Here is a 26,969-nt window from a genome sequence, read left to right on the forward strand (position 1 = left end):
GGTGCCGCGTTTCTGGCACAGCTCACACAGGAAATCCTCCGTCTCAGCTGCACCAGCCACCGCCAAACTACGGCATACCACCCGCAAACCAATGGGCTGACGGAGAGGATTAACAAGACGATGGCTGAGATGATCGCCATGTATGTGGACGTCGCCCATCGCAGTTGGGACGAGGTACTGCCCTACGTTCCATTCGCGTATAATAGCGCTGTCCAGGAGACGACAGGTATGTCCCCTTTCCGACTGGTGCATGGCAGACAGGTCACCATGATGCTTGACGCTATGTTGCCACACGAGCCGTCTGTCGACGTAGTCGATGATGCCCGTCTAGTCTGCGAGCGCGCGGAGGAAGCTCTGCAACTCGCACGACTCCGCCTCCAGCACCAACAGCATACAGACGCTCGTCGGTACAATCTCCGTCGACGTGACGTCCATTTTTACCTTGGGGACAAGGTGTGGGTGTGGACGCCGGTACGCCTTCGAGGTGTCTCCGAGAAACTCACGAAGCGCTACTTTGTCCCGTATACGGTTCTTCGCCGCATCGGTGACCTGAACTACGAGGGGCTGCCCGAAGGAATGCGACGGTCATCTCGTCGTTCCCCCCGCTCTGAAATTGTGCACGTTGGCCGGCTTAAGCCCTATTACGCGCGATAATCGCCTGCATTTCCCACTGCCTTCTACATCGGCCAGCAAGATTTCTGGGCCCCTGTGTGGTTTTCCGCCAAGTGTTTTTGCTCTCGGGTTAGCATCGGGATGATGCTTCTTTATAGGGGTAGGTAGTGTAGCGAAGAGAAAATTGAAGTGCCATTGCCGCGTGCCGACGACGGCGCTGCTGCTGGCCGACCTGCCTGTTCCTGCGTTCTTGTGCTCCTGCTATCACCACCTGCGTTTGCCGCCGGCCTCTACGTCAAGCAAGCCGTGACAATACAACGAACACCTGCTGCAGCACAACTCGGTTACAGCATATGAGGAGGCACTATAAGCTCGGTCCCGCAGTCGAAAACGACCGCTTGTGGAAAAACGGAGAGCGACGAGGGTCTCCCAGCCTCATGTCACCAAATAATGCGGCAACAAAAAAAGAAAAAACAGTATAACTTAGAAAGAAGAAAGTCGGGATGTATCGAATGCCTAAAAAACTTTTTACCAGATGCCGCCGTCAAAAACGCATCACTTAAAAAGTGGCGCTTCGCGCTTGAGGCAACTAAAGTAACGTTCGGGGTAGCGGCTTTCTGTGTCGCAGTTTGCCATTGGGAAGACTCGCATTGCGTACAGCATTAAAAGCTAAGTTCTAGTGCGCTACATGCACACGACAGACTGATGCGTGACTTATTTATTTCTCCAGCACTTATAGTGATTATCCTCCTCGTTTAGTCGTGTCTGTCGGTCTGTCTGTGTGTCTGCTTGCCTCAAACCTGCTTTGTGGCAAGCTGCTCACCTGTCCTCCCGTGGTTCGCATCCTGCCCAGGTGTATAAATATATATATATATATATATATATATATATATATATATATATATATATATATATATATATATATATATATATATATATATATATATATATATATATATATATATATATATATATATATAATGTGTGTCTGGGCGCTGGCCCTTGTTCTATGGCTCCTCTGCTGTCTCTTTCTGTATATATTAATCCCCTTTTGTAAATATAAATTTCTACCATTGGAAAAATTTTGGCGTGCTGCTCACTTTGTTCTATGATATTGTTCTATGATTAACGAAATCCTTAAAATCCCTTCAATATCATAGAACAAAGTCCGCGGCTCTCAAAAAGTTTCCAATGATGCCCCAGGTAACATACAGCAGGCCAAAAAATTTACAAAACTACCTTGTGCACTCTACGCTTAGTAAACCGAGGCCGGCGTGTTGCACACCGTGCGCAAAGAACCCGTGCCAAGTTTGCAAACACATGCAAACCACAGCACTGGCTAAAAGTACCCATTCAGGTTTAAAACATGTTATCCGAGAAGATTTAAATTGCAATTCCAGTAATGTTGTTTACATGCTCGAGTGTGGCAAGTGTCAAATGCAATACATAGGCCAAACAGACAGTTCCTTCCTTAAGATTTAATATCCGCCGCTCACAAGCTCAATCTCTCCCTAGCCTCCCTCTTTCGAGACACCTCCGCGGGAAAGGCCATGAGTTTGATAAACTTAAATAAATATTTATACAAAGTGGCTTTAAAAACACTCGGCAGCGAGAACAACGAGAATCATTCTTTATTTTCTTGTTTAACAGACTGCAAAGGGGCGTCAATGAAAACCACGGCACCCTATCATATCTTTCGATGGCAGGGAACAACGAAAATTCCAACCTTAATAGACAAAGCACCACCACTCACTGCGTGGTTTGAAGTCATACCCTTTTTGCAACTCAGTTTAGGCTAGTTATTTCCATCTGGCGTTCAACTCATTATTTGGTCCCGCGAAGGCCACATATCCCCGTACCTTTCATTTATTTTTATTTATTTATTTTATTTATAGATTCTGCGATCTAGTACAGATCATAGCAGGGTGGTAAAAAACAAAGAAACAAAATACAAGCATATAAACACTCAAATTCATAACATTTGCAGGCACTTTTCAAACATCAATAAAGAATTATGATTAACAGTCTCGCTATTAAGTTTATTTTATTCAGCAATCGTCCTGAAAAAAAAAAGAATATTTAAAGCAGTATTTCATGCGTTCAAAGGGGTTATTGTTAGTGCATGCCTTTGTCTCATGTTATAACCTGAGGAGTAAGCAAAATAATTAGAAGTATTAACTTTATAATGACCTTTTACAAGCTGGAAGAAAAACTTTAATCGACAAACACGATTGCGCTCAACAACTGGGGGTAACCCACTTCGCCTCACGAACTCACTTACAGATGCACGGCCATATGAGTTAAAAATAAATCTAACTTCTTTACGCTGTATTCGCTCTAATTTCTGAATGTTTGTTACCATGAAAGGATCCCATATGATTACAGCATATTCTAGTAGCGGATGGATGAGGGAATTGTATGCGAACAGACGAACACTAGGTGGGGATGACTTTGATAAGCGCCTCAAGAAAAAGAGTTTCCGCATTGAATTTCCTACGACAGCTTCTACGTGTTTTGACCCTGAAAGGTTATTAGTGATCCATAGGCCCAAATATTTATACCCTGCCACCTCTAATAATGATATATTGTTAGTACCGTACACAAAATGAACAGGTATCTTCCTCTGTGTAATTTCCATAAAAACGGTTTTTTTTCAAAATTAATGCACATCTGCCATTTGTTGCACCATGGAACCACCCTCGCTAGGTCATTATTTAGACGTACCTGGTCATCAACTGAAGACACCACTTGATATAAAATACAGTCATCCGCGTACAGCTTCACGCGAACTGAAAGATCTGCCACAATGTCATTAATAAACAAAAGAAATGAGTGGTCCTAAAACGGATCCCTGGGGGACGCCAGACATAACCCGGACACCGCTAGAAGATATATTGTTTAGAGTGACGAATTGACACCTGCTTGAGAGGTAAGCTGTAATCCATGAAGTATCCGGTCATTTTTAATATAATAACTTAATTTATGAATTAATTTGTTATGCGACACCTTACCAAATGTTTTGCGGAAATCCATGAATATTGCGTCTGTTTGCTTTCCCTGATTAATCGACTGAGCAAAGTCATGCACAGTTTCAACTAACTGTGTACTTGTAGAAAACCCACGCCTGAAACCATGCTGAAAATCGGTAAGTACTTTGTGCTCTTCCAAGAAACTTAATACATGTTTATGAATTATATGTTCTGAACTTTTACATGATGTCGACGTTAGAGGTATAGGTCGGTAATTCTTGATGTGTGCTTTTATTATATTTTTTACCATTTCACGTTTCTGGCTGTTCTGTGAGCTGAGGTCCCTCACACTGACAACATTGCTTTGGCTACCTCTCCTACTTCCTCCTTCCCCCCTTCCTCATAATCCAGCTTGAGCGGCGTAACCAGGTGCGGGTGCGATGTCCAGCTGTAGTCGGCTATACCAGCAAGGGGCGTAGTATTGCCCCACGAGAAAAAATAAAGGCAAAAATAAACGCTGCTTGACGGCTGTTTGACTCCTTGTTTTGTGTTTGGGTCAAGATTATTTTGACCCCTGACCTTCCGGTCAGGATAAGCGACAACACCACGCATCCTTCCAGGAAGGTAACTGCGCGACCACGCGCACTGTCATCCACCTCAGCCCAGTTCTACACACCTGTCAACAGGCAACCACTCAGCAGTTAACAAAACAGGGTTCCCACCTGGCCATTGTACTTGCCTGCTACCTAAATGCTCCGCGAACTCTCGCTCTCTCTTTTCTTTCTATTTTCCTTCTCCCCCAGCCTCCTCTCGTAGAGCTCCAACTGCTCTTTCCTGCTTTCTGATTTCTTATATTTTTACTTATTCTGTATTGTCCTTTTCCCTCCTGCTCTGGGTGTAACTCCTATCAATAAAGGAGAGACCCCAATGAAGCAAATCACTCTTGAATAAAGTCGGTCGTCCGATCGAAACGTCGAGTAAAATAAAAAATTTCTTGGCATGTTGGCGTCTCCAAACGTAACAATGGGCAACCGCATGAAGGCGTGCAAAAATGTCTTGAGGAGTTCTACCATGTGGCTGCGCTGAGCTCTTAGAGCAACGACGCAAAATATAGGAAATACTTTCGTGCATTAGATGGCCCTGTGCGGATGTGGTTCGAAAACAAAGAAGACTATCTGGCAACGTGCGAAAACTTCGAGAATGACCTCCTCACGTCGTTCGAAAGACTCGTACGGGCGAAAGGAAAGACCCCAGCTACTATACTCCTGGCGCGTGTACACATCAAAACGAGACTCTCACTTTAAGATGACAGTCGGATGAGATGTGCCTTTTCCGACGCCGATACTTGCATATGGCCAAAGAAAAGAAGGTAAAAGCGGTGCGTCGACGAACCGTTTTACCGGCTTAAAACGAACCCCCTCAATGCGACCATCGTCCGCAACTCTTCTCTGAGAAGTTGAAAAACATGGCTGCGAGCAATGACAACCTACAGACTGCTGTAATCCGCCAGATCGTCCAAGAAGAACTGTGACATATTCTGTTTTTTCACCGCAGCCGAAAGTAGCGTCTCTTATGAATGTTGCGAAAAAGTTCAGCACGCACTTGGGAAAACGCAGCCGGTAATAGGGCTACCAATCACGCAACCAACATTCGCTCCAGACATGATGATCTACGCCGAAGCTATACGCAGGCCATGGTAGCCTGTCAGCACACGCCAGGAGCCTTTTGTATCTCCCGAACAACCACACCAGGTCAGCACCCAATCCACGCGCCAACCAGCTGCTCGAAAGCAGACGTATGGAGGACTCCGAACAGCGCCGCCCTCTATGCTTCCTTTGCGGGGAGCTCGGTCACATGTTCCGGCATTGTTCATACCGATGAAGGGGCCTTCGAGGCTTCTTCTATGACGCCCCAAAATCACGACCCGTCCAGCGACCACAGAATGTAGATGAGTATTTACTTCACGCCGAGTGCATGCCGAGCCGCTCACCGAGGTTGCCGTCACCGTCGTTGTCATGAATTGCTTCGCTACGAAGCAATCCGTCACACCGGATATCCGAGGATAGTGCCCCAGCCTTTGTAGGTGGAAATAAAAAGATCAGCCTTTTGAGGGGAGCTTGCTTCTCACGTAACAACGAAGGTCCTCCACCACTCGCAGTGGAAGACCACACCACATCCACAACAACGACGCCGCCTATGAAGACTGGCCTGACAGCGACGTGATGAAACTTCGAGGCGACGACGTTGTCACGCAAAACGACAACGGCGTGTCCGAGATGCAGTACCAACCACTGATCTCCACTAAGTGTCTGGATGCCGCATTCCCGCTTTCCGAAGTGGGCGCTAGTGAAGCCACCGGAACTCGCGCGGCATGTCCCGGAAGTTCGGTGTCTGCTGTGTGTTTCAATGCAAAAAGTCACGTCTTTGGCCCCTTCCTTATGAGCTTTTCGCGTTGCATCTGTGTAACGTCTACTGTAACATCAAAGGAATAAGCAAGCTCACCGCGAGAATGTGAGCATCGTTTGAGGAACCCTGTAATTTCAGAGAAATCGACGAAAACAGGCATGCAGGTCTCACCATGTAGCGGCAATGAAGTATGTGCATTAAAGAGTGTGTTCTTATCTGGTTCTTGTCTTTCGAGCGTAATTAGGAGCAGTAGCAGAATGACGAGGAGGCTAGGTCATCTTGAAACAGAATTTTCGTGTAGCTAAGAAAGGCCAAGCGATGGCGCGGAAATCCTGACAATCGAAGAGCCCCTCGTTATACACCTGTCACAGTTTCAATTTCGAGTTGGTGGCGGACAATGTCTTTTCTCGTCGATGGCAGCTGATGTTTGTCGCTTTAGGGTGTCATTTATCTCCCAGACGTGTTTTTAACCTAACTCCATGGCACATCCACGTTTAAGCTGCACAGCGCGAAACGACTGACCAAAAAGACTAACGCTGCAGAGCGCGTGAAAAGCGCTGTTAGAAGTCAGCTGCACCAAGCATCACGAATAAAAGCCCATTCATACTTAATTCGATACAGTACGAAAGAGTACATGAGATGCTCCGTAGAAAAAGCAGTGTCATATCTTTTGGAGGCGCTAATGTTAACCAGCAGAACACCGTCGGCACCTCACCAGATAGTAGCCTCGCCGTCGCTCCGGTTTGATCTAAACATAATTCGTTAAAATTGTCACCCCAAAGTCGGCTGTCCTGGTGAAGTTTCCATCTTTTTCTTTCTTAAAATTATCCCCCATTGATGGTATAACTTCGGCTTAGAGCGCAACAACGTGCATCACAACAAAGAGCACAGTTGGCGACGCTAGCTCAATAGGACGACACAGAGCTCAACAGCAGACAAGGCTCCGACCGTGCTGTGTGTAGCGACGTCTTGTCGTCTGCTAGTGTCGTCCCATTGCGATGCAAAGGGGTCTTATTTTCGAAACGTCTTTCCCGAAGACTTTGCATGCTGGCCTCCTGTTGCAGTTGACGGCACAACAAGTAGGCATTGTCATGAAAAAGACGAGAACAGCAAAACGACAAAATGCTGAGTGGGAAACGAAAACTGAAACTTAAACACCGTGCTGATATCCTATTTCGTGCACTGCCAAAGACTGTCTTCCAGGACAAGGACGCTTACTTCCGGTGGATCCACTTCGGGCGCCCGATTTGAAATTCCAGCCACCTACTGGAGATCAGTGGCACCAACACCCGACCGAGCCGTGATCCGAGGCCGAGACCGATGTGCAACTCGATATCGAGCACTTAAGACCAGGCAGTGTCCGTCGACGGCAGTAAAGTCAGTGCTCTAATTGGCACCGGAGCGGTCGCACTGTTCCGTGATAAGTGAACCGTTCGCCGTACAGCTAAATAAAGTGGCAACCGTATCGATCGGCCTAGAAATCCGCACTGCGGGAGGCCACTTTATTGCACCATCGGGACTATACACCACAAGATTAACGGTCAACGGGCGCATTCATCCTGCCTGAATCATAGTTCTTCGGCAGTGCTCCGTTGACGTAACCTTCTGCATGAATTACCTGACTGAGAATAAAGCGGTCATCGACCTTCGATCCGAGCTGATCACACTTTTGCTGGTCAAATAATAGCTTCGAAGACAGCTCTGGTGGACCATGTTACCTCGATTGTTGTCGATTAAAAAACACGCATCCCACCGCTGTCAAACGTCATTGTTCTCAGTTAAAACCGAATAACTTTTCTGCAGCAAGGTCCTGAATTCCTCTACATTCTGTCTTACCGCTAACTCATTGATGGGCTTCTGCCGCGCTAGTTTCTTCCGCTAACTGTTCAAGTCTAGGCTAATTCGTGACCTTAACCATACTGTGGTCGCTACATTGCACCTTTCCGATCACCTCCTCATCCTGCAATAGTGTTCGCAGAAAAATGCAATGTTGCAAGCTCTTTTTACTGCCGAGCTTTAATGCGCAACTATCCAGCAAAAATATTGGCTCGAATGTTAGCACGCGTGCATTATTCATTAGATACGCCCGATGCTCATCAGGGCAACAGCAAGTCGGAAGCTTTCCCTGCTTCCTTCGCATATGAGCCGTGTTCATTTAATATGGATTCATGGTCACAACAGTATGACAGTAAATGAAATCGCTGATAACCTTGAAAAGGCTTTCCTAAGCGGCCCCGTGTTGCATATCCTCCCGCCTACAGATCACGGCATCTAGGTTTCGGTGACGTGCTTATGAAGCGCGCAAGACACAGCACTTTTAACATCGGTGGATTAGCAGCACCTGAGATATTCTTGGAGCACGAAAGTTCGTCGATCTCAGCAGCTTTAATTATCTCTGACGAGATTCCACTGCCGCATCCCTTCTCTAAATTTCTATGAGCACAGATCTGGTTTGGCGCTATCTCCGCTATGAGCATTTTGCCGTGAGCCTGAATCTACCAATCATTTTTGGCTCTATTGTCACCATTTAACCTCTTTGAGAAGAAGGTTGCAAGGTGCCCTTGCGGCATCTTGCCGTTAGTTTGAGCAGCCCGCTCTTGCTATCATTTGGCGCCACCACACTTGGGTTCAGCCACTGGTCTGTTTGAACCGCTATTCAAAATTTCTTGCAAGAATCTCATCGGCTTTCTTGCTAAGTGTTCTAATATTTTGTTTTCTATGCATTATTGCGTTTTTATTTAATTAATTATTCCTTTCTTATCCCACTATTTTTTTTTTCATCCAAACTGTTATCTCTTTTAGTCCATACCCTTCTTCAGGTAGAATCCACCGGTGTGGTTCTCCCGCGTGCTTTTCTTTTGCCTTTATTGAGTACAGGTGAATAGCAGCCTCTGCCTCCCGATTCTTGGCCAATCCCTCAGTGTGGGCATGTGCCATCTTTTGAAAGGCTAACAACAACAGCAGCTTGCAAGCCAACGCTTACCCAGAGCACCTAAGTAGAGCTTTCTTCCTTTTTCGTGGACTGATAGCCACCTAGCACAGGTCATCCGCATTTCTAATGAATTAAACGTTTTGCGATCTAGGCCAGTTTGTCTCGAACTGATTTTAAAAAAAGACACCCAGATGCATACTGCGCTCTGTTTTTAATTTTTACTCAGTGGGTCTGGAAAACGGAGTGACTATGTGACCAGGCTCAATCGTTACCAAGAGTCCGATCGCCCAGCGGTATGATTTCAATATAGACGACGTCAAGCCAAATGTCTACATCGATTATCAAAGCGAGCATAAATTCCTCTTGAAAACAACTTCTGCTAAGCAATAAAATCACAGCTGACGTAAAGGTTGCCTGACAGTTCTTTTTCTCCGAAAACAGTGCTAATGCCACCACCGGTAAAGAGAACTTTTTACGAAGAAAGAGCCGAGTGCAGTTCTAGTGCCGCTCATAATGTGAGGTTTGCGCTGGAAACCAACACGAAGTCCTTTCAGGGTAAGTGCTGCGGTGGTATGCTTCAACCCAACAGTTTGCAAAGTTTGGCTGGTTTCGCCATGTAGCAAGTGTTTAAGAAGAAACTTAAGGCATTACCACGAACACAGAACAAATATCCATATTTGTTTTGTCCTTTCCCCAGCAGACGCTCTCACTGCAGCTAAACAAGCGGTAACTCGAAAGTTACATTTGAAGGAAGGTCATACATCTTTATGTGGGTTTTGCTGCCACCATTAATAAGTAACAGCGTATTTCAAACCACTGCTGACGATCATGCAATGATCAGGTTGAACCCTTTTTCGATAACCATGCGGATCCTCGTCTCTGGCTTTCCTGAGTTCTGTTCCTGTTTTTTGTTTTGTGAAAACATTTCTCTATTAAGGCGGGTGGCTCGGAAATTGGCTGAAAAATTTGCATATTGAAATGTTAAATTGGTCTATTGGCTCAGAAATTTACGGAATAAAGTTTTTCACGGAGTGCCAGGGTCTTCACTGTGAGATGAAGTAGCACTTGGGAATTCCTCGCTGTAAGGTAGTGCGGGTAAGTCTTGTGTACCGCCATGATTGTTCTAGCGTTTAAGTTTCGCATCTTTGAAATGATTTCCAGATTTTTGCACAGCACACTCAGATAAACTAGGCAGTTATTAACGAATTGCATACTCATCGCAGTCATCTGAAATTGGAATCTGTTGAGTGAACTCTGTACGCCAGCACCACCAACCAGATGCTGTTGTCCGGTGAGTTTAGGGCCACTGCATTCCCTTTTGGTCGAAATAAAACGATTATCTACAGAAAAAAAAGAGTGAACGACGTTTTATTACGAATGATATTGAGATTTTAGATCACTCTGGAGGAAATGTATTTCACGGGAAGGAACAGTGTCGGTTAGAGTGCAGCAGCATTCACGTATGTTTTGTACTGCAGTCTGCTCTAACAACAACACTTATCCCGGTTAAATATACCCCTTTTTTTCATTCTAAATTCTTTATTTACGCCTCTGTGGGTCCTCATGGCAGTAACCAATGAGGCATCTGTCAGCGCCCAGACTTACCTCGACGCGGTCCCCACAGCGCCTCCACATGGCCGATAGGTTGCCATGCGACGTCAAGGCAACGCATGTATAACTGGGCGATTCTGATATACTACGGCTGAAGAGTTTCCTTGCATACCTAAACATTATGAGCTTTTTGTAGTTGTTCATTTGCTTTACCCCTGTTTGCAACAAAGTTTAGAATATTTAATTACTCCGCTTGATTGAAACCTCTGCCATCAAAAGTACTCAAATCAATGACATCTCGGTCTGGAGTATTTTATCTCCATCTTCCGACAGCTTTTTTTATTCCGCTTAGGCTAATTAGCCATGCAAGAAAATAAACGTATACTCTCTCTTTCGTTCCGCTCAGTAAGTCGCTTTCGATGAATGTGGGCCTCTTACCTTGGATGGAATAAGACGAAGAAAAAGCAGATCGCACTGAGGCGGGAGGCTCGAGGAGCAAGGCGCGAGCAGAGGTTCGAGCAGCGCTACCAGAGCTCGGATAGAACGTTCCATTCACCCTTCCCTGGAAGGCTTCCGCTGGTACTCGACGCCGAGGGCCCTTGAACACTGTTACCCTTGTGTGCGCAAGGACGTACAGGACGGAGAGCGTTGCTCGGGGACCTTGTTTTGTTCCTGGGAACAGAGGTGAACCAGCTGCGGCGGCGACAAGGAGACCAGTGCCTGTCGAGGGAGAGACTCTTTGCCATCGGAGTCCGACTTTCTCGGGTGAGCAGCCTCTAAATCGACCGCTAGCGTGATCCGCAAAGCGATACAGGGGTGACAGTGCGTCTAACGAGCGGATTAGTAACGTCTTCTTCGTTCTATTATCATGACAATTTTTAAATTCGTTTTCCATTCGGTAAATCACGAATTGCAATTAGCTAACATTGCTACATTTAGTGCCGCTTTTCACGATCTTGTAGTCGGGCCTTTGAAACCAGGAAGCATAAGTTGTGGCACGACACAGCTCCGATTTATTATCAGGTCGGGCTGGGGCTTTCCTGTCTTACCTATGAGGTACTCTATATTTCACTGTCTCCTTAGTTTTGTTCAAAGAAGAGCATAATAAATATTCCTCGCTGCGTTGCGCATTATCGCAAATTATTTTTTTTTTTGTGCGAATGCAGTACCCAACTAGATTGCGCTTTTCCTTCTGGTTTTCCGATCAGCTTGTACACTTCCCCCTTCCAGCTTTACGGCCGAGTGAACGGATTAACATTCTCTTGCGAAGTGCTTGAGAGTGATGGCAATTGGATCTGTTCGCAGATTTATATGACTTGAATTTGTTGCAACTTGAATGCAAAATTCTTTACTGCAGAGCTGCCCACATATGCCTGTCCTAATATTAGGTGTGTGTCAAGTATGTTTTCTAGTCGAGGGCATTACCTCAAGATTAGTGTGAACGCTTTCTGTGGTCACGGCGAGAGACTGGAATGTGCGCATCCTTATGCTGCTACTTGTCTCTACCTGTTTGTGCAGGGCACCCCCCGGAGCTACGCTGGGTGCCGGAGATAACCAGCATGCATGAACGAGTGCCGGTCTCTAGCCCCATGCTCAGGTCGTTGCGTGGCACTGCTCGCATTGCCGGCATGCGGCCTTCGCTTGTGTTCCCCCCCGCACAAGCCGGCACCTACAAGTGCGTGAGAGGTGAGCCAGTAAGTCTACCATAGGCGGTTTTAGGCATAGAACAAAATCTCCGCGGGCCATTCAATTCTCGCGGAGGTTCTTTTGGGAACTGGGGATGGAAATCTATAAATCCAGCATGGGCGGCAGCACATAACCCGTTAGCCACAATATTCGAATTATTCTCGACCGGGTTGCATGCCTATTTGGCACGGCGCCCTTTCCCCTTTCTTCGTTGTCCTTAACGACACATGCGGCTGCCTTCTAGCGTTTTCACGCGACCGCGTGACGGCGCTGTCAGTCCATCGTTTATCTTTTGAGTTTGGGCACGCTTCCTTGCTTTCCAATAATTCAGAATTATAAATCAGTGCCATCGAGCACGTGGACCCGCAGCAGATTCGTTTCAGCCATGAAGGTTGCAGGATCATGCTAATAATTCTGCCGCATTTCGCTTCCGTCATCGCTCTACTCTTCGCCACTTCTTGAATGCAGTGACTACCATCTACTTTCAAACACCGCATCGTGCTGTGAAATGCGATGGCCTACAACCTGTGGAGTGGGCATCCACGAAGGGCGATTCATTCTGGCCAGCTAATCTCTAAGAAAGTGGAAATTGAAATAATTGTTTTAAACATCTTGTCTTTGCGGTGATGGGTAAGGGGTCCAAGGTGTCAGTCGCACCAGCTGCTACGCCAACGCCAGCATGCGTTCGTTTAAATCCATACATTTGAAGCCGAATGTTTTGCTCGTATATAAATAGGTGAAGGATAGAAATTTGCGTCGCATTCGGTTTCATATTTGCCACCCGTTTCCGTTTAAGTTTGGCCGTGATTTCGGTGAAACGTTTCACTTATATTTAAGAGAATGGGACCTAAAAACACTTTATATTTGGCATTCGACTGCGCGATTGCATGCGCTCATTCGCTCTCGTGCGGGGCCACGGAGTTTCCGCACACATTGTAGTCTCTTTCGTGAAAAAAGAACACCTGAGCAAAGCAATGATGCGGGCGTAGAGAGAAGACGGGTCGAGGGGTGACCTTCAACAAAGTTTTCTTTACCAGAATGCTATTTCATGCACAGCTTCCAATTCCAGTGTGTGGTATAGCATGCAACAGCTTATAAATTAGAGCTATGTATGGTAGCTTGTAGTAGCGTTTTATATTATAACTACAGCAAATGCTGCATTAGAGACACATCGACTAAAATGAAAGCGTGGCATTTAGAGTGGAGGAATAATTCCTATTTAGAAGGATGTCCAGGGGGATTGGGTGGTCTAAATTATTACAGGAAGCACAACCCAGAACTTGTCTCCCATTGCAGGGGTAACCGCAACTGTGCTTGGCTCGGTTAAGGACGGAAGAATCGAAAATAGGAAGTAGATCGGATCGGAGAAGCATGTAGGGCGCTCGCAATGTTGCAGAAAAGCACGATATTCAAGCGGTCCGCCCGCTCCACGTACGAAGACACCGCACACAACCGCCACAGCGGAGCAGCGCCGCCTAGCCACGACACCCGCTACTCGAAGAGAATCCGTTCAGCAAAAATGTGGGGGCAGAAGCGTGGAAATAACCGAGGCAGGCAATGCGGCGGAGGGAGCCGCGAACACAAGGCCGGACCTGGAGACATCCGCGCTGCAGGAGCATTCACAAGTCACGGGAGCCGACCGTCACCGACACATCCTTGCGCTGCCGCAGAGATGGAACGCGTAGATTAGACCCGACGGAAGAGTTGAAGTTGAGGTCCGGGTGATAGAAAGGGGCGCGGCAGAGAATGCGAGCACGGAGAATTCGAGCACGAGAAGTGCGCGCTAAGATGACAACGGAGTGGTGAGCGCATGTGCAGGGCCTCTTGTCACGTTGGAATGAAACGTGTTAAGTCCAGCGGGTGATGTTGGCGGGCACACAGGGCTCGTAAAGCAAAAAAGTTCGCAGGGAGGTTAACCGATGCGTAGTGTGCTTTTGAAAGCGGAAAATCGTGCGCTCGCACGCTAGCACTGCGCGGAACAGGTCGGGGCGGGATAGAATTGGCAAATGGTTGCTATTACTGTCCTGTCGCGTCGATGGAATATATAGTGCTAGGTCCAGGCCATTAAGCCCGCAAGCCTGACAAAAAGGAAGAGCGTGGATGCTTTTCGGTTGCACACTCCATTAGCATAGGCACGCTGATAGAATTTTCGGGAAAAGTTCTAAAGTGTCTTCCCTTCCGCAGTGGTGGAGTGCCATCGCGGGCTCCTGGTCACGGCTGACATGGAGGTCATATTCGTCAAGTTCGAGTTGCACCATGCTCCCAACGGCGACGAGGACGCGTACCAAGGCATCATGGGCAAGTGCCTCTCCCGCGAGGGTACTCCCCTTCCCAAAATGGACGTGCCTGACGTCACCGAAGACCAACAGTCATCGACGGAATGCACCAAACACCGGTGAGCAATTGTTAAGGGAAAGAGTTGGCCGTGTAATTTGTGGCTAGCGTAGGTTGCATGAAGTCTTCCGATTCTCATTGTTCAAGGAGCAGATTTCGCTAAAGTTGTAAACCATCGCAAAATAACATTCTCAACGCACACTATAGGGCTCTTTGGTGCAACATGCACATTACATTATGTACATTATGTTGGCATGTACATGCACATAATGTTAGCGCAATCAAGACCCCCAAAAATTGGAGGACGCTTAAGCTTCGCTTCTAAGAGTGGAACGCGACAGCGTGTTGCAGCACTGCCAGGGAGTCCACGAAACGACGCCTTGCCCGTTAGACAAATCGCTCTGCCACGTACGGTGAAACGGACGCGCGGAGCGCCAAACCACGTAGAAGCGCTTCCAGACGCCCTGCTGAAACGCGCGGGACTCAAGTTGCACTCATAGTTCCTCGGCACATCGTTCTCGACAAACCCGATGCTACGAACGCCAGCATAGCTTCCCCGCCGAACGAACGGGCAGTAAGCCGCAAGCTTCGTAGAAAACGCGCTTTGGATGTGCGCTGCGTTTTTCGCCGCTCACCGCGCGATTCCTGCGCGCCCTCACGGGCACACTGCTCCAGAACAAGACGAGCGGGAGGCGCTAGGCTGCCTGGATGCCCGCTCGCCTCCGCTTTCAGGGTGGGGACACCTTTTGTACTTCCCCGCGCCGCCGTTTCCCCCTCGCAGCGGCATGTTGGGTCTCACACATCAGTTGCGATGCGTGCAGTGCGATATACGTCTGGCACGGTTTCTGTGCGGTCGCGTGGCGACTAATAATGCTACTGATCTGGAAACAGACAGTACATATTTGTTTCACTCGCGGTAGTAATGTTTTTGCAGTTTTGAGGGTATTTTATGCATGATGCATTCGCTCTGACCACACGAAAAACGAAAGGTTATCACGGACTGCTGTGTTTTTATATCAACGGCTGCAATTTAAACGTAAAGACTGTTCCCAGGGCCCCAAGTTTCCCTTGTATACAAGCAGCGCGGAGCATGCATGTCCTGCTAAATAAAATACTTTTGCGCAGTCAACATTCACTTTCCAACATTTTCTGAAGTGCCTTTGTCTTGTTGCTGCACCGTATGTGAAAAATTCCACGTAATAATGTCAAATTTTCCTTCCAAGTAATCTGTCACCTCACTGCTCTGGAGCAGAAAGCTCAGGGCACGTCTGAAGCCAAATGGTCATATTTTCTAAACTGCTTTCATTAGTGGCCCTACCGCAACAAAACAATGCTAATGGTGGCGTTCTTTTTTGGATGGTGTTGACTACACGTAGACTGATGATGCGATGCGATGACATCTTCCTAATTTGTTGTGATTAAGTCGCTTTATTCGAGGACAAATTTTATTAACAATTTCTGTTTCCTTTCAAAACATGAAAAAAAATCATCAAAAGCGGCTGATGCAAAAAGAGGCCTCACAAAATCAGCCCTTGATAACTATTTATTTTCAATACTATTGTCCCAGCCAGGGTAAACTAAGAAAGAGGAGCCGGAGCGACAAAGGAAAAAATTGAAAATTAGTTTTTGAGGAAAGGAAATGACGCAGTAATTGTCTCACATATCTGCCGTAAGCGAAGGGAGGAAGGTGGGAGTAAAAGAAGAGAGAAAGACGTGCCGTAGTGGAGGGCTCCGGAATAATTTCGACCACCTAGGGACGTTTAACATTCACTGGCATCGCACAGCACACGGGCGCCTTTGCGTTTCGCCCATCCCTGCTGCTGCTGTCATCGAAAGAGGGAAAAAAAGTAATCTATAGGATATCGCTGTCCAGAAACACGCGTGACAAATTTTGCTGATGTGGCTGCGTGAGGGCAATGAAAAGTGCCTTTTTTTCCCCAGTTGTGGTTTCTTTAAAAGTGATACGAAAAGGAAGGAAAAGAAACACCCGCCGTGGTGGCTCAGTGGTTTGGGCGCTCAACTACTGATCCGGAGTACTCGGGTTCGAACCCGACCGCGGCGGCTGCGTTTTTATGGAGGAAAAAACGCTAAGGCTCCCGTGTGCTGTGCGATGTCAGTTCACGTTAAAGATTTCCAGGTGGTCGAAATTATTCCGGAGCCTTCCACTACGGCACCCCTTTCTTCCTTTCTTCTTTCACTCCCTCCTTTACCCCTTTCCTTACGGCGCGGTTCAGGTGTCCAACGATATATGAGAGAGATACTGCGCCATTTCCTTTCCCCAAAAACCAATTATTATTATTAAAAGGAAGAAAAATAAACCGTTACTGGAGAAAGAAAAGCCGCCTTGCGTTCGCGTCACGCAGCCACGGCTTCTTTGCTTACTGACGCACAGAAGATAGGTTTGGCGCCAGGATATTCGTAGTGAGCTGGCGCAAAGAAGGAGAGAGGAGAGCCTTCCTGCCTTCGTGGCATTAAGATAAAACAAATAATAAACTAAACAAAAGCTGCGACGTAAGCTTCACATACTCGCTTACCCGCAAGAGCGCATAAATAATACGGCTGAATTATTGCGAAACGCCTCTCTGATCATGTTGTGAAGACAAAGCCGCTCGGCAACTTTTGATGTGGCCTGGCAGGCTTTAGCACTCGCCTTTCAGCTTTCTTAGCCTACGTCATCAGTGCAAGCGCTGGTGGTCTGGTGGTCAAAACATGCGACTTTTGACAGCGTGGTGCAGAACGTGCGATGTGTACCGAAGCGGCTGTATTCGGGAGAAGAAAGGCCGCGACGCGTAACGAAGACGACGTGCTTCTAATCGGAAGAAGAAAGGCGGCGGAGAGCGCACAGAACTTGCAAAACCGAGGCGAAGACGGGCCACGCCCCTTTGCTTCAAGTGAGCTCGTAGTGTGCGTGATGTAGCAGTCAGAGATCAAGTTATGAGGGTCTGATGTGTTCCCGGGTGTTCTGCCCGCACTATTGAAATGACCCGGCTATTTGGCTTTGCTCGTGACAGCGCGCGCCGAAAAAAATTGCAAATCGCAGGTCAAACCAGACTGCGTGAACAACAGTAAACCTCGAAGTATGAGAGGTGAGGCAAGCGAAACGCTTGTTTTCAAGAACAATTTCTGCTTGGGACGGAGGGATAATGCACTACTTGTCTTTGCATCCTCATAATTATTTAAATTAGCAGCCATGAAACGCACCTTCTCGCACTGATTTCATAGCGAACGAAAAGCTGCCTGAATGGCAGACTTTGGCCAATATGCAACTGCAGCTCGAAATAAGTAATGCTGATTGTTGGAAATGTAACTGAAATGGAGAGTATTCGGGTCAAAAAGTAGCACTGGAATATGCTACGCAAGTTGTAAGAAAGCTGTTATGAAGGAACACTGCACAGAATAAACGCTACAGAAGAGAACCAACACGCCTGAGTGCACCGACTGTTCATAAGGCGCCGACTTTATCGGCAGGTTAGCTGCGAAAGATAGTGTACTTTAGAGTAACTACCTCTGCAAACTATTTCTGGTGCCACTATGTCAAGGTAGAACACCAAATTTTCTGAATTCCTCGCGGCACCTGCAGTTTTCTCTTCGAAACGGCGCGCCGCCGTATTGCGCTCTATGCAACTGAACGGGAGAGTGAGACCCAACATGCCCCCGCCGGGAGCGGTGTCTTCACCCTGAAAGCGGCGCTAGCCCGTCGAGGCACCCTAGGAGGTGCTGCCGTCGCGCGCCATCTGTTGGGGCAGTGGGGTACATTGCAGGGAGGAGGAGGAGGAGGAGGAGGAGTGCGAGGAGGAGGATTTTTAGATCACGGGGAGGAGGAGGGATTTTTCGCTCTCTGCCGACGCCGACGACACCGGCTTTTCTGCGACACGAGCTCCTTAACGCTTTCGCGTTAAAAAGTTGCCCAGCAATTTCACAACATCCGATGGTTGCCTTGCGAGTCCATTAGCTGGGTTGAAAAAATATCCCCTAAAAAAGCAAGAAGGGCTCTCCGTGCCCATCGTGTACCGCTGCGCGTAGCTTAAAAGAGCTTCATACATCTGGGATTTACGGCGAGGAGGCAGTTTGCCTGCTGAATGTCTTAATTTTACCCACTCAAATATGGCTCAGTGTCCTTCACAGGGCATCGCTGGATTATTTAAGGCTTTACAGCGCAGCTGTCCAGGGCGTGCTTCTCGATTCTACTGCGAACGTTGTCGTAACAAAATTTAGTGCGAGGAGGGAACGGCAGAGAAAGCAAATCCAACGCGGCACTTGATTTGTGCCGCAATTCATTGACGTCAAACAGGACGTCATGGCAATGGTCACGTTGCCTGCCATGCCGGACGCCCGCCTTACATGGTGTTGGGGACGAGGGGTCCTTGAGTGAGCTGACTCTTTCAGCGCCGCAGTTCCCTTCTCCGAATGACTTTGTCGGACTTGGTTATGAAGGAAACTGTACAGGGGGTTTATTTTACATTAATTACAAAATTTTGGAACCCATTAGAGGGTGATAGGGGAAGGTCGGAGGATCTGAGAAGATCTGAGGATGATCGATGATTCCCTTCCTCACGGCACTCGTCGTCCGGTTTAAAAAGGGTCCGGTCCCTAGGATTCCCCAGGTCCGAGAATGTCTTCGCCAGGTTGGGAGTGGCCTAACTTGCGCTGTCGTACACACACACACACACACACACACACACACACACACACACCACTTCACATAGGGACACGGCCCCGTCACATGCCTCGCCGGAGAAAGAGGGTGCCGCTGGACAATCGCCCCAGAGAGAGCGGTGTCTTCGCTTCCGAACGACAGTTCTCACGCTCCAGCCGGACACGTCTTCCGGGAAGTCCGAATGGGCGAGGGGCCGGCGAGCAGGCATAGTTGAAGGGGTGAGTCACCCCTGCTCGGTGCTGGCAGTCGCCAACTGCCTCCGGGCCGCACGATCTTCCGGGAACAAGGCCTACAAACGGCAGTGGAATCCTCCGTCTCGAATCCAATAAACCTCGCGAGGACCGGCCGTGGGAACCAAAATGCATATCGCCGTGCAGGGACCCCGGCTTCAGGTGTCCTGGCCGAATACGCAGCTGAATCAGACCACCGGCTGTCGCCAGAAACCTTACAATGGATAGATGAGCAGCCGTGCGTGGCAGTGCTTGACACACAGTTCCACGCGGATACACGCCTGTGCGTGAGGCACACTCATCTTACACCCATTATCTCTCCACGCCTACACAGGACTGCTGAGCACCTCGAATTACACCAGCATTTCGCACCACCAAAGCCGTCACTGAAATTTATATTAATACATAAGTAAACGACCGGTGATTTTCTCTCGCCGGTCAAATTGGTATTAGGAAGCAACTAATTGCTACGTTTCATAGTAGTAATCACACATCGCTGCACCTAGTATTAAAACAGTCATTTTCGATGCACAGCACATAATCAGACGTCCATAAAGAACGAATAAATTGGCGCTAACTGCACCCTTTCAGCTTGGATCGAACTTGCTTCCCGCACATTACATTGTTCATTCAAGATAAGATTCGTTGTATACACTGATCTGCCTTTTCGAGCCTTGCCTATTTTGAAACGAGCGTCTGCCAGTGCCCCTCCACATCGATAGCCAACGCAGAATAGCCACTCAGGCGTGCGCATACGCTGTTCCTCAAGAGAGAACCATTGCAGCGCGTCATTCTGCGTTCCCAGCATAGAACGGGAACAGCAGCTCGTCGGCCGCCACCGGGGAGGCACGCCACGCTGCTGTCTCGGCTCCAGTGCCGGGGCTGCCTTTCCTACTGGCGCTGTGACTTCGGCAGAGGCTGCGTTGCCGCCCCGATGCCTGCCTTCAGTTCGGGAGCTACGAATGCGGCTACCTGGGCTGCGCTCGAGCCGCAGCTGGGGACGGAAGCCGGCGAGGAGAATAAGGCGCCACTTGCCGTGGGCACCCACCGCGGGATCATGCAGGTACCACAGCGTACCCCAAATCTCGCTTTTTAGGTATCGCACCCTTCTCAGCGCACAAAAAACACCTTTGTAAGAAGACTAGAGTTGACATGTTTTTTTTTGTTTCGGTTAGAACTTTTAGCACTATTGCCCCTGCATCTCTATAGATTTTTTTCATTATTATTTGGTTGTATTGGTTGACTAGTTGGTCTAATCATTCTTGTCCCTCCTCATAAACTGATCTAAGCATCGCGGCGTGGCCGCGTTTAGCGGCCGAAGTTTTCAGGCTGGGATTGCAATTAAGATAAGTAAATCATGATAGCATACAAGGTACTACACAGAAGCTTTTCTTATCGCCGTCCGTATAGCGGCCGTTAGCGATAAATAAACTATGCAGAGGACCCGTCTCATAGGCAGGATATATGTTGAGGGGAGCATAAAGTCTTTTTTTACTGAACACAATTTCGAGGAAGCAACCAAAAGATTGGCTTGGTAAACTCGAACGCACTGTTCGAAGGAACTAGGTGAGAAAGACATGTGGTCGTGAGAAACAGTCGCAGTTTCCCGGCAACTTTTCCACGCTTCCAATCACTATAGTTATTAAGCAGCACGTATGTGGACATCTCCATAGTGGATCTTCGAGTCTGGGGTGTCAAGGCACCATTGAAGTTGTTAACCATTTCACAGCATTAGCCTTGTGGCCATAAAGTGAGATTCAAATATACATGCTCGGCTTGGTCTTCACCCGTCGACACTTCAGCGCTCCTTTAACCCTCGGTCCTCAGTCCCCATCGGCTGCGGAGCAACTGACCACGGCGGAGGTGAGAATTGTGACGCAGCGGAGGGTGCTAAGAATTTCTGGCTCCGGAAAGCCCGCCATTGGAATCTGAACCTGGCAACGTTTAACGCTAGAATGAATGAATGAATGAATGAATGAATGAATGAATTAATAAAACTTTATTTTAGTTTCTTTGGGTTTAGCGGATTCTGGACGTCTTCATCTTCCGAGTTCCAATGGTCGGTGCACTCATTCCAGGGCCCCGCTGAGCTTTGCCACCTCGCTTGCGTGCCGCACGAGTCCTCTCTGGACCGCCAGCTCGCTTCTGGTGAGCAGGCCCTCCCACTGTTCCGCACTGGGCTTTTCTAGTTTATGGAATGCATAGTTGTGTCTACATTCCCATGTAATATGATATAGCGTGGGGGTTGCCCCGCACCACGTGCATTTGTCATCGTATTGTCCTGGATACATATTATGTAGTGTGTGTAGGTTTGTAAAGGTACCTGTTTGTAATCTTCGCCATCCCACTGCCTCGTGCTGTGTCAGCAACGGGTGTGATGGAGGATACGTCAGTCTCCTTCCTCTGTGGTAATTTAGTACTTCTGCGTATGTGGGTTCTCCCGTTGTGGTATGTTCCTGAGACTCAGTTGTGTCTGCTCGATGGGTCATCTCGCGAGCTAGACTGTCTGCCCTCAGGTTCCCTTCCACTCCGGCGTGTCCCGGTATCCAGAAAATTTTGTGTTGTAATGATGTATTGGGAGGCCCTGCCTCGAGGATGATTTGCAGTGCTCCCTTGTATATTCTTCCCGCCGTGTAGCTCCTACACGCGGCTTTCGAGTCCGTCAGAATCGTGAGTGATTTATTTAGTCGGTTCCCTTCAACTATTGCCAGAGCTACGGCAACTTCTTCCCCCTCGGTTACCGAACACTTTTTGGTTGTTACACACGTGACCGCCTCTAGGCTCTGGTTGACGACCACTGATGTAAGTCCATGTTCTTTGGTGTCCCTGTTCCACGGATACAGGCCTGCATTCGTTTAAACCATGTTTTCTTTGGTGGCTAGGTGTTTTTCTACGTACTCTGCCCTAGCGGCTCGTCTAGCCGCGTGCAGGTTTGGGTCCATGTTTCTCGGTAAGGGGCAGACTCTGATGGTTTGTCCGACTTCGTCTGGTATGTTTACTACTCTGCCTTCTGTTTCTTTACTGCTATACCCTAACCTGCGGAGGAGCGCACGGCCGGTGGTCGACTGCTGGAGTCTGGTTAGTTGCGATCCAGCTTGCGCATCTCGTAGCTCTTCGAAGGTATTGTGGATGCCCAGCATCAAGAGTTTTTCATTTGATGTATTTCTTGGTAGGTTTAGCGCTGTTTTGAAGGCTTTCCTTATAAGCGTGTCCGCTTGTTCCTTCTCATTCTTTGTCATGTGGTGATACGGCAGGGAATAGGTGATCCGGCTGATTACGAGGCTTTTAATCAGCTTTACTGTATCTCCCTCCTTCATCCCGTGTCTTTTCTGTGAGACTCGGGTGATCATTCTGCTAACTTGCCGTGTTGATTGTTTTAGGCGACTGAGTGTGTGGCTGCATCTATTGCATCCTTGGATCCACATACCCAGTATTCTTATGTTTCGTTCTGGAATGGTCTGTCCTTCCAAACGCACTCTCTATTCTGCCGGCTTTGGCTTCTTTCCGACCCGCAGAATTTCCGATTTCTCGGTTGAGCACGCGAGTCCTCTAGCCCTGACGTATTCCTCCACGCATGTCGCTGCTTTCTGCAATAGTTCTTATTTTCGGCCAAGTGACCCTTGGTTGACCCAGACAGTGATGTCATCCGCTAGAACTTTAGTGAGGCTAGCCTATATATAATAATTGGTTTTGGGGGAGAGGAAATGGCGCAGTATCTGTCTCATATATCGTTGGACACCTGAACCGCGCCGTAAGGGAAGGGATAAAGGAGGGAGTTAAAGAAGAAAGGGAGAAGAGGTGCCATAGTGGAGGGCTCCGGAATAATTTCGACCACCTGGGGATCTTTAACGTGCACTGACATCCCACAGCACACGGGCGCGTTAGCGTTTTGCCTCCATAAAAACGCAGCCGCCGCGGCTGCGTTTTTATGGAGGCAAAACGCTAAGGCGCCCGTGTGCTGTGCGATGTCAGTGCACGTTAAAGATGCTAGCCTATCAGTGCTGTTCGAGGAACTAGCTGGAATTAAATGGGATGTCATACAGCTTAGTGAAGCTAGGAGGACAGGTGAGGTGTATACAGTACTAAAGGATGGACGCATACTGTGCTATCGCGGGTTACCAGATAGACGAGAACTAGGTGTGGGATTCCTCATTAATCAGGATATAGCTGACAACGTAGAGGAGATCTATATTATTAACTCAACGGTAGCAGCTATTGTAATTAGGCTCAGCAGGAGGTACAAGCTGAAAGTGGTGAAGGCCGACGCGCCTACATCCAGCCATGATGACCAGACCATTGAAAGCTTCTATGAAGACTTCGAATCGGCAATGAATAAAGTAAAATCGCCTTACACTGTACTGATGGTCGACTTCAATGCGAAGGTGGACAAGAAGCAGGGTGGTGACCACGCGGTAGGCGACTATGCGATGGATTCTAGAAATAGCAAGAGAGAGTTATTAGTCGAATTCGCGGACAGAAATAACTTTACGAATCATGAATACCTTCTTCCGCAAATGAGAAAACAAGAAGTGGACCTGGAAGAGCCCCAATGCTGAAACTAAAAATGAAATCAACTTCATACTATGCGCTAAACCTGGCATCATTCAGGATGTGGCCGTCCTCGGAAAGGTGCGCTGTAGCGACCACAGAATGGTAAGGTCCCGAATCAGCTTAGACTTGAAGAGGGATTGCAAAGAGCTAGTGAAGAGGAAGTCCATTAACGAGCTAGCGATAAGAGGGAAAGTACAGTAGTTCAGGATATCGCTGAACAACAGATATTCAGCTTTAACTGAGATAGACGATCTTGATGTTCATACAATGAACGATAATATGACAGCTATCATTACGGAGTGCGCAGTAGCAGTATGCCGTAGGACGGTTCGACAGGATATCGGCAAGCTACCTCAGGGGACGAAAGATCGATTAAGAAACGCCAAAGCATGAAGGCGTCAAACCCTACGGACAGAATAGCACTGGCAGAGCTATCGAAGTTAATAAATAAGCGCAAGGGTAGCCGACCTAAGGAAGTATAATATGGAGAGAATCCAGCATGCTCTAACGAACGGAGGAAGCCTAAAAGCGGCGACGAGGAAAGGCCTTCTTTACTTCCTCTTTCGTTACTGGCGGGATGACGCATTGCGCGCTACTGTCTCTCTCATCTCTCATTAACGTTCTCATTACATTGACTACTGTGCATAATTGTGTAGAACTCCTCGGCGACATTAACTATCTTATCCATATTGCTAATGACAAGGAGGGCAATGTCATTAGCAATATGGTAACATAGTTAAAGTAGCCGAAGTTCTGCACAAATCTGTACAGTAGCCAATGTAATCAAAAAGTTAATAAGAGAGACAGTAGCGCACAGCAATGCGTCAACCCGCCAGTCACGAAAGAGGAAGTAAAGAAAGCCTTATGGGCAATGGAAAGGGGGAAAGCAGCTGGAGAAGATCAGGTAACAGCAGACGGAGGGGATATCGTGCTAGAAAAACTAGCCACCCTGTATACGCAATGCCTTATGACCTCGACCGTGCCAGAAGCTGGGAAGAATGCAAATATTATCTTATTTATTTATTTGTTTACTTTCTTAATTCTTAAGAAAGGAGACGCCAAGACCGATTGGCTTACTGTCCGTTGCCTACAAGATATTTACTTAGGTAATCGCTAGTAGTCAGGGCAACCTTAGACATTTATCAACTAAATGATCAGGCAGGCGTTCGTTAAATATATTCCACAATAGACCATATTCACACTATCAATCATGTGATAGAGAAATTCGCAGAATATAACCAACCTCTATATATCGCCTTCATTGATTACGAGAAAGCATTCGACTCAGTGGCGACCTCAGCAGTCACACAGGCATTGAGTAATCAGTGTATAGAAGAGCCGGATGTCAAAATACTGGAAGATAGATATAGCAGCTGAACGGCTACCATTGTCCTCTATAAAGTCAGTAATATAATATCATTAAGAAAAGGCGTCAGGCAAGGAGACACGATCTTGCCAATGCTATTCACGGCCTGTTTACAGCAGGTATTCCGAGGCCTGAACTGGGAACTGTTGGGAATAAAAGTAAATGCAGAATATCTAAATAATCTGCGATTCCCTGATGGCATTGCCTTGCTGAGTCACTCACAAGGTGAACCGCAAATCATGATCAATAAGTTAGACAGGCAGAGCAGAACGCTGGGTCTAAATATTAAGATGCAGAAAAGTTATGTTCAACAGTCTAGCAAGGAAACAGCAGTTCATAATTGGCAGCGAGGGACTGGAAGTTCTAAGTAGCTACTTATGGCAGGTAGTGACAGCTGATCCCGATCTTGAGAGAGAAATAACTTGAAGGATAAGAATGGGGTGGAGCGCGTATGGCGCGTTCTCTCAGATCATGAATGGCAGTTTACCACTGTCCCTCAAGAGAAAAGTGTACAACAGCTGTATCTTACCGGTGCTCACCTGCGGGGCAGAAACGTGGGGGCAAACGAAAATGGTTCAGCTTAAGTTAAGGACAACGCAGAGAGCCATGGAAAGAAAAATGATAGATGTGACGTTAAGAGACCGGAAGCGGGCATAGTGGGTGAGGGAAGAAATGCGGGTTAATGACATCCTAGTCGAAATCAAGTGGAAGAAATGGGCTCGGGTAGTGCATGTAATGCGAAGGCAAGATAACCGCTGGTTCTTAAGGGTAACGGAGTGGATTCGAAAACAAAGTATGCGTAGCAGGGGGCGGCAGAAGGTTAGGTATATATGCGGATGAGATTAAGAAGTTTTCAGGCAAAAGGTGGATGCAGCTGGCAAAGGGCACGGTTAATTGGAGAGACATGGGAGAGGCATTTTCCCTGCAGTGGGTGTAGTCAGGCTGATGATGATCATGATGACGATGTCTGACTAGTCTGTAGCCGCTTGTGAAATCTCGTGGGAGCATGGGATCTTAGCAACAAGTGAACCCTGAAGTGCATTTCCAGCGGTTTCCCGTACTTCATCTTTTAAGGAAGCGTCTACGATTGCTCTAATTTGCAGTTCTGCCTTTACCTTGAATTTTTGAGTAGAAGGATAAATAATCTACAGGCAGATTAATGAACAAAACTTGCTTCAGTAAAGAGGTTCTAACTAGTATTTTTCTCACACAGTACCCCGTAACCAGGTCTAGATGCTTAAAGAATTAGGTTTGCGCTGTAAGCATGAGAGTGTAAAAGAAATGTTGGCTTGCTCGCAACAATAGAACTGCAGTGCGTTCAAATTGGGCAACCTAATTCTTTGGTCAAAAATGGCCAACTTTCATGCAGATAAACCACTAAGGAGTATGAAAAACATAAAAATCTGGCAATACTCAAGAGTGCGCAAAAATAGGGGAGGAGTTGCTAAAGATTCCGTAAATATGGGTTTTCAAGCTTTCTCGCGGCCAGGTACTAACACGAACGCGCACTTTCGCGTGGTGCTCCTGCCCGCAACTCTTCGGGCGAGATTACATTTCGTTCGGTGTTTAAACTGGAACACTTCTTTCCCGCCTGCCCCCTACAGTTCTGTAATCGTTCTTTCCACTCTCTCTCCAGCTTTTCCCGTCTTTCATGTTGTCGCTGTATTACCTGGTC

General features: G+C 47.6%; 1 protein-coding gene across 1 annotated transcript; it reads left to right on the forward strand.

The window, feature by feature from the left end:
- The first annotated feature begins 10,993 nt into the window (after positions 1-10,993).
- LOC144122844 (uncharacterized) lies at positions 10,994-22,051 on the forward strand. The gene is made up of 5 exons (XM_077655834.1): positions 10,994-11,235; positions 11,989-12,156; positions 14,341-14,551; positions 20,183-20,440; positions 22,015-22,051. Exons 2-5 carry the CDS (start codon positions 12,030-12,032, stop codon positions 22,049-22,051), a joined length of 633 nt encoding a protein of 210 aa, XP_077511960.1. The 5' UTR covers positions 10,994-11,235; positions 11,989-12,029.
- The last annotated feature ends 4,918 nt before the right edge of the window (positions 22,052-26,969 follow it).

This window comes from Amblyomma americanum, chromosome 1, assembly GCF_052857255.1.
Source record: "Amblyomma americanum isolate KBUSLIRL-KWMA chromosome 1, ASM5285725v1, whole genome shotgun sequence".
NCBI classification, from domain to species: Eukaryota; Metazoa; Arthropoda; class Arachnida; order Ixodida; family Ixodidae; genus Amblyomma; species Amblyomma americanum.

Bases quoted from the DNA above. Each gene is read 5' to 3' on its own strand.
- LOC144122844 (XM_077655834.1), top strand. From the start codon at position 12,030: ATGCATGAACGAGTGCCGGTCTCTAGCCCCATGCTCAGGTCGTTGCGT. The intron at 12,157-14,340 runs GTGAGCCAGTAA...TCCCTTCCGCAG, and splicing joins CACCTACAAGTGCGTGAGAG to TGGTGGAGTGCCATCGCGGG. The intron at 14,552-20,182 runs GTGAGCAATTGT...CTGCGTTCCCAG, and splicing joins ACGGAATGCACCAAACACCG to CATAGAACGGGAACAGCAGC.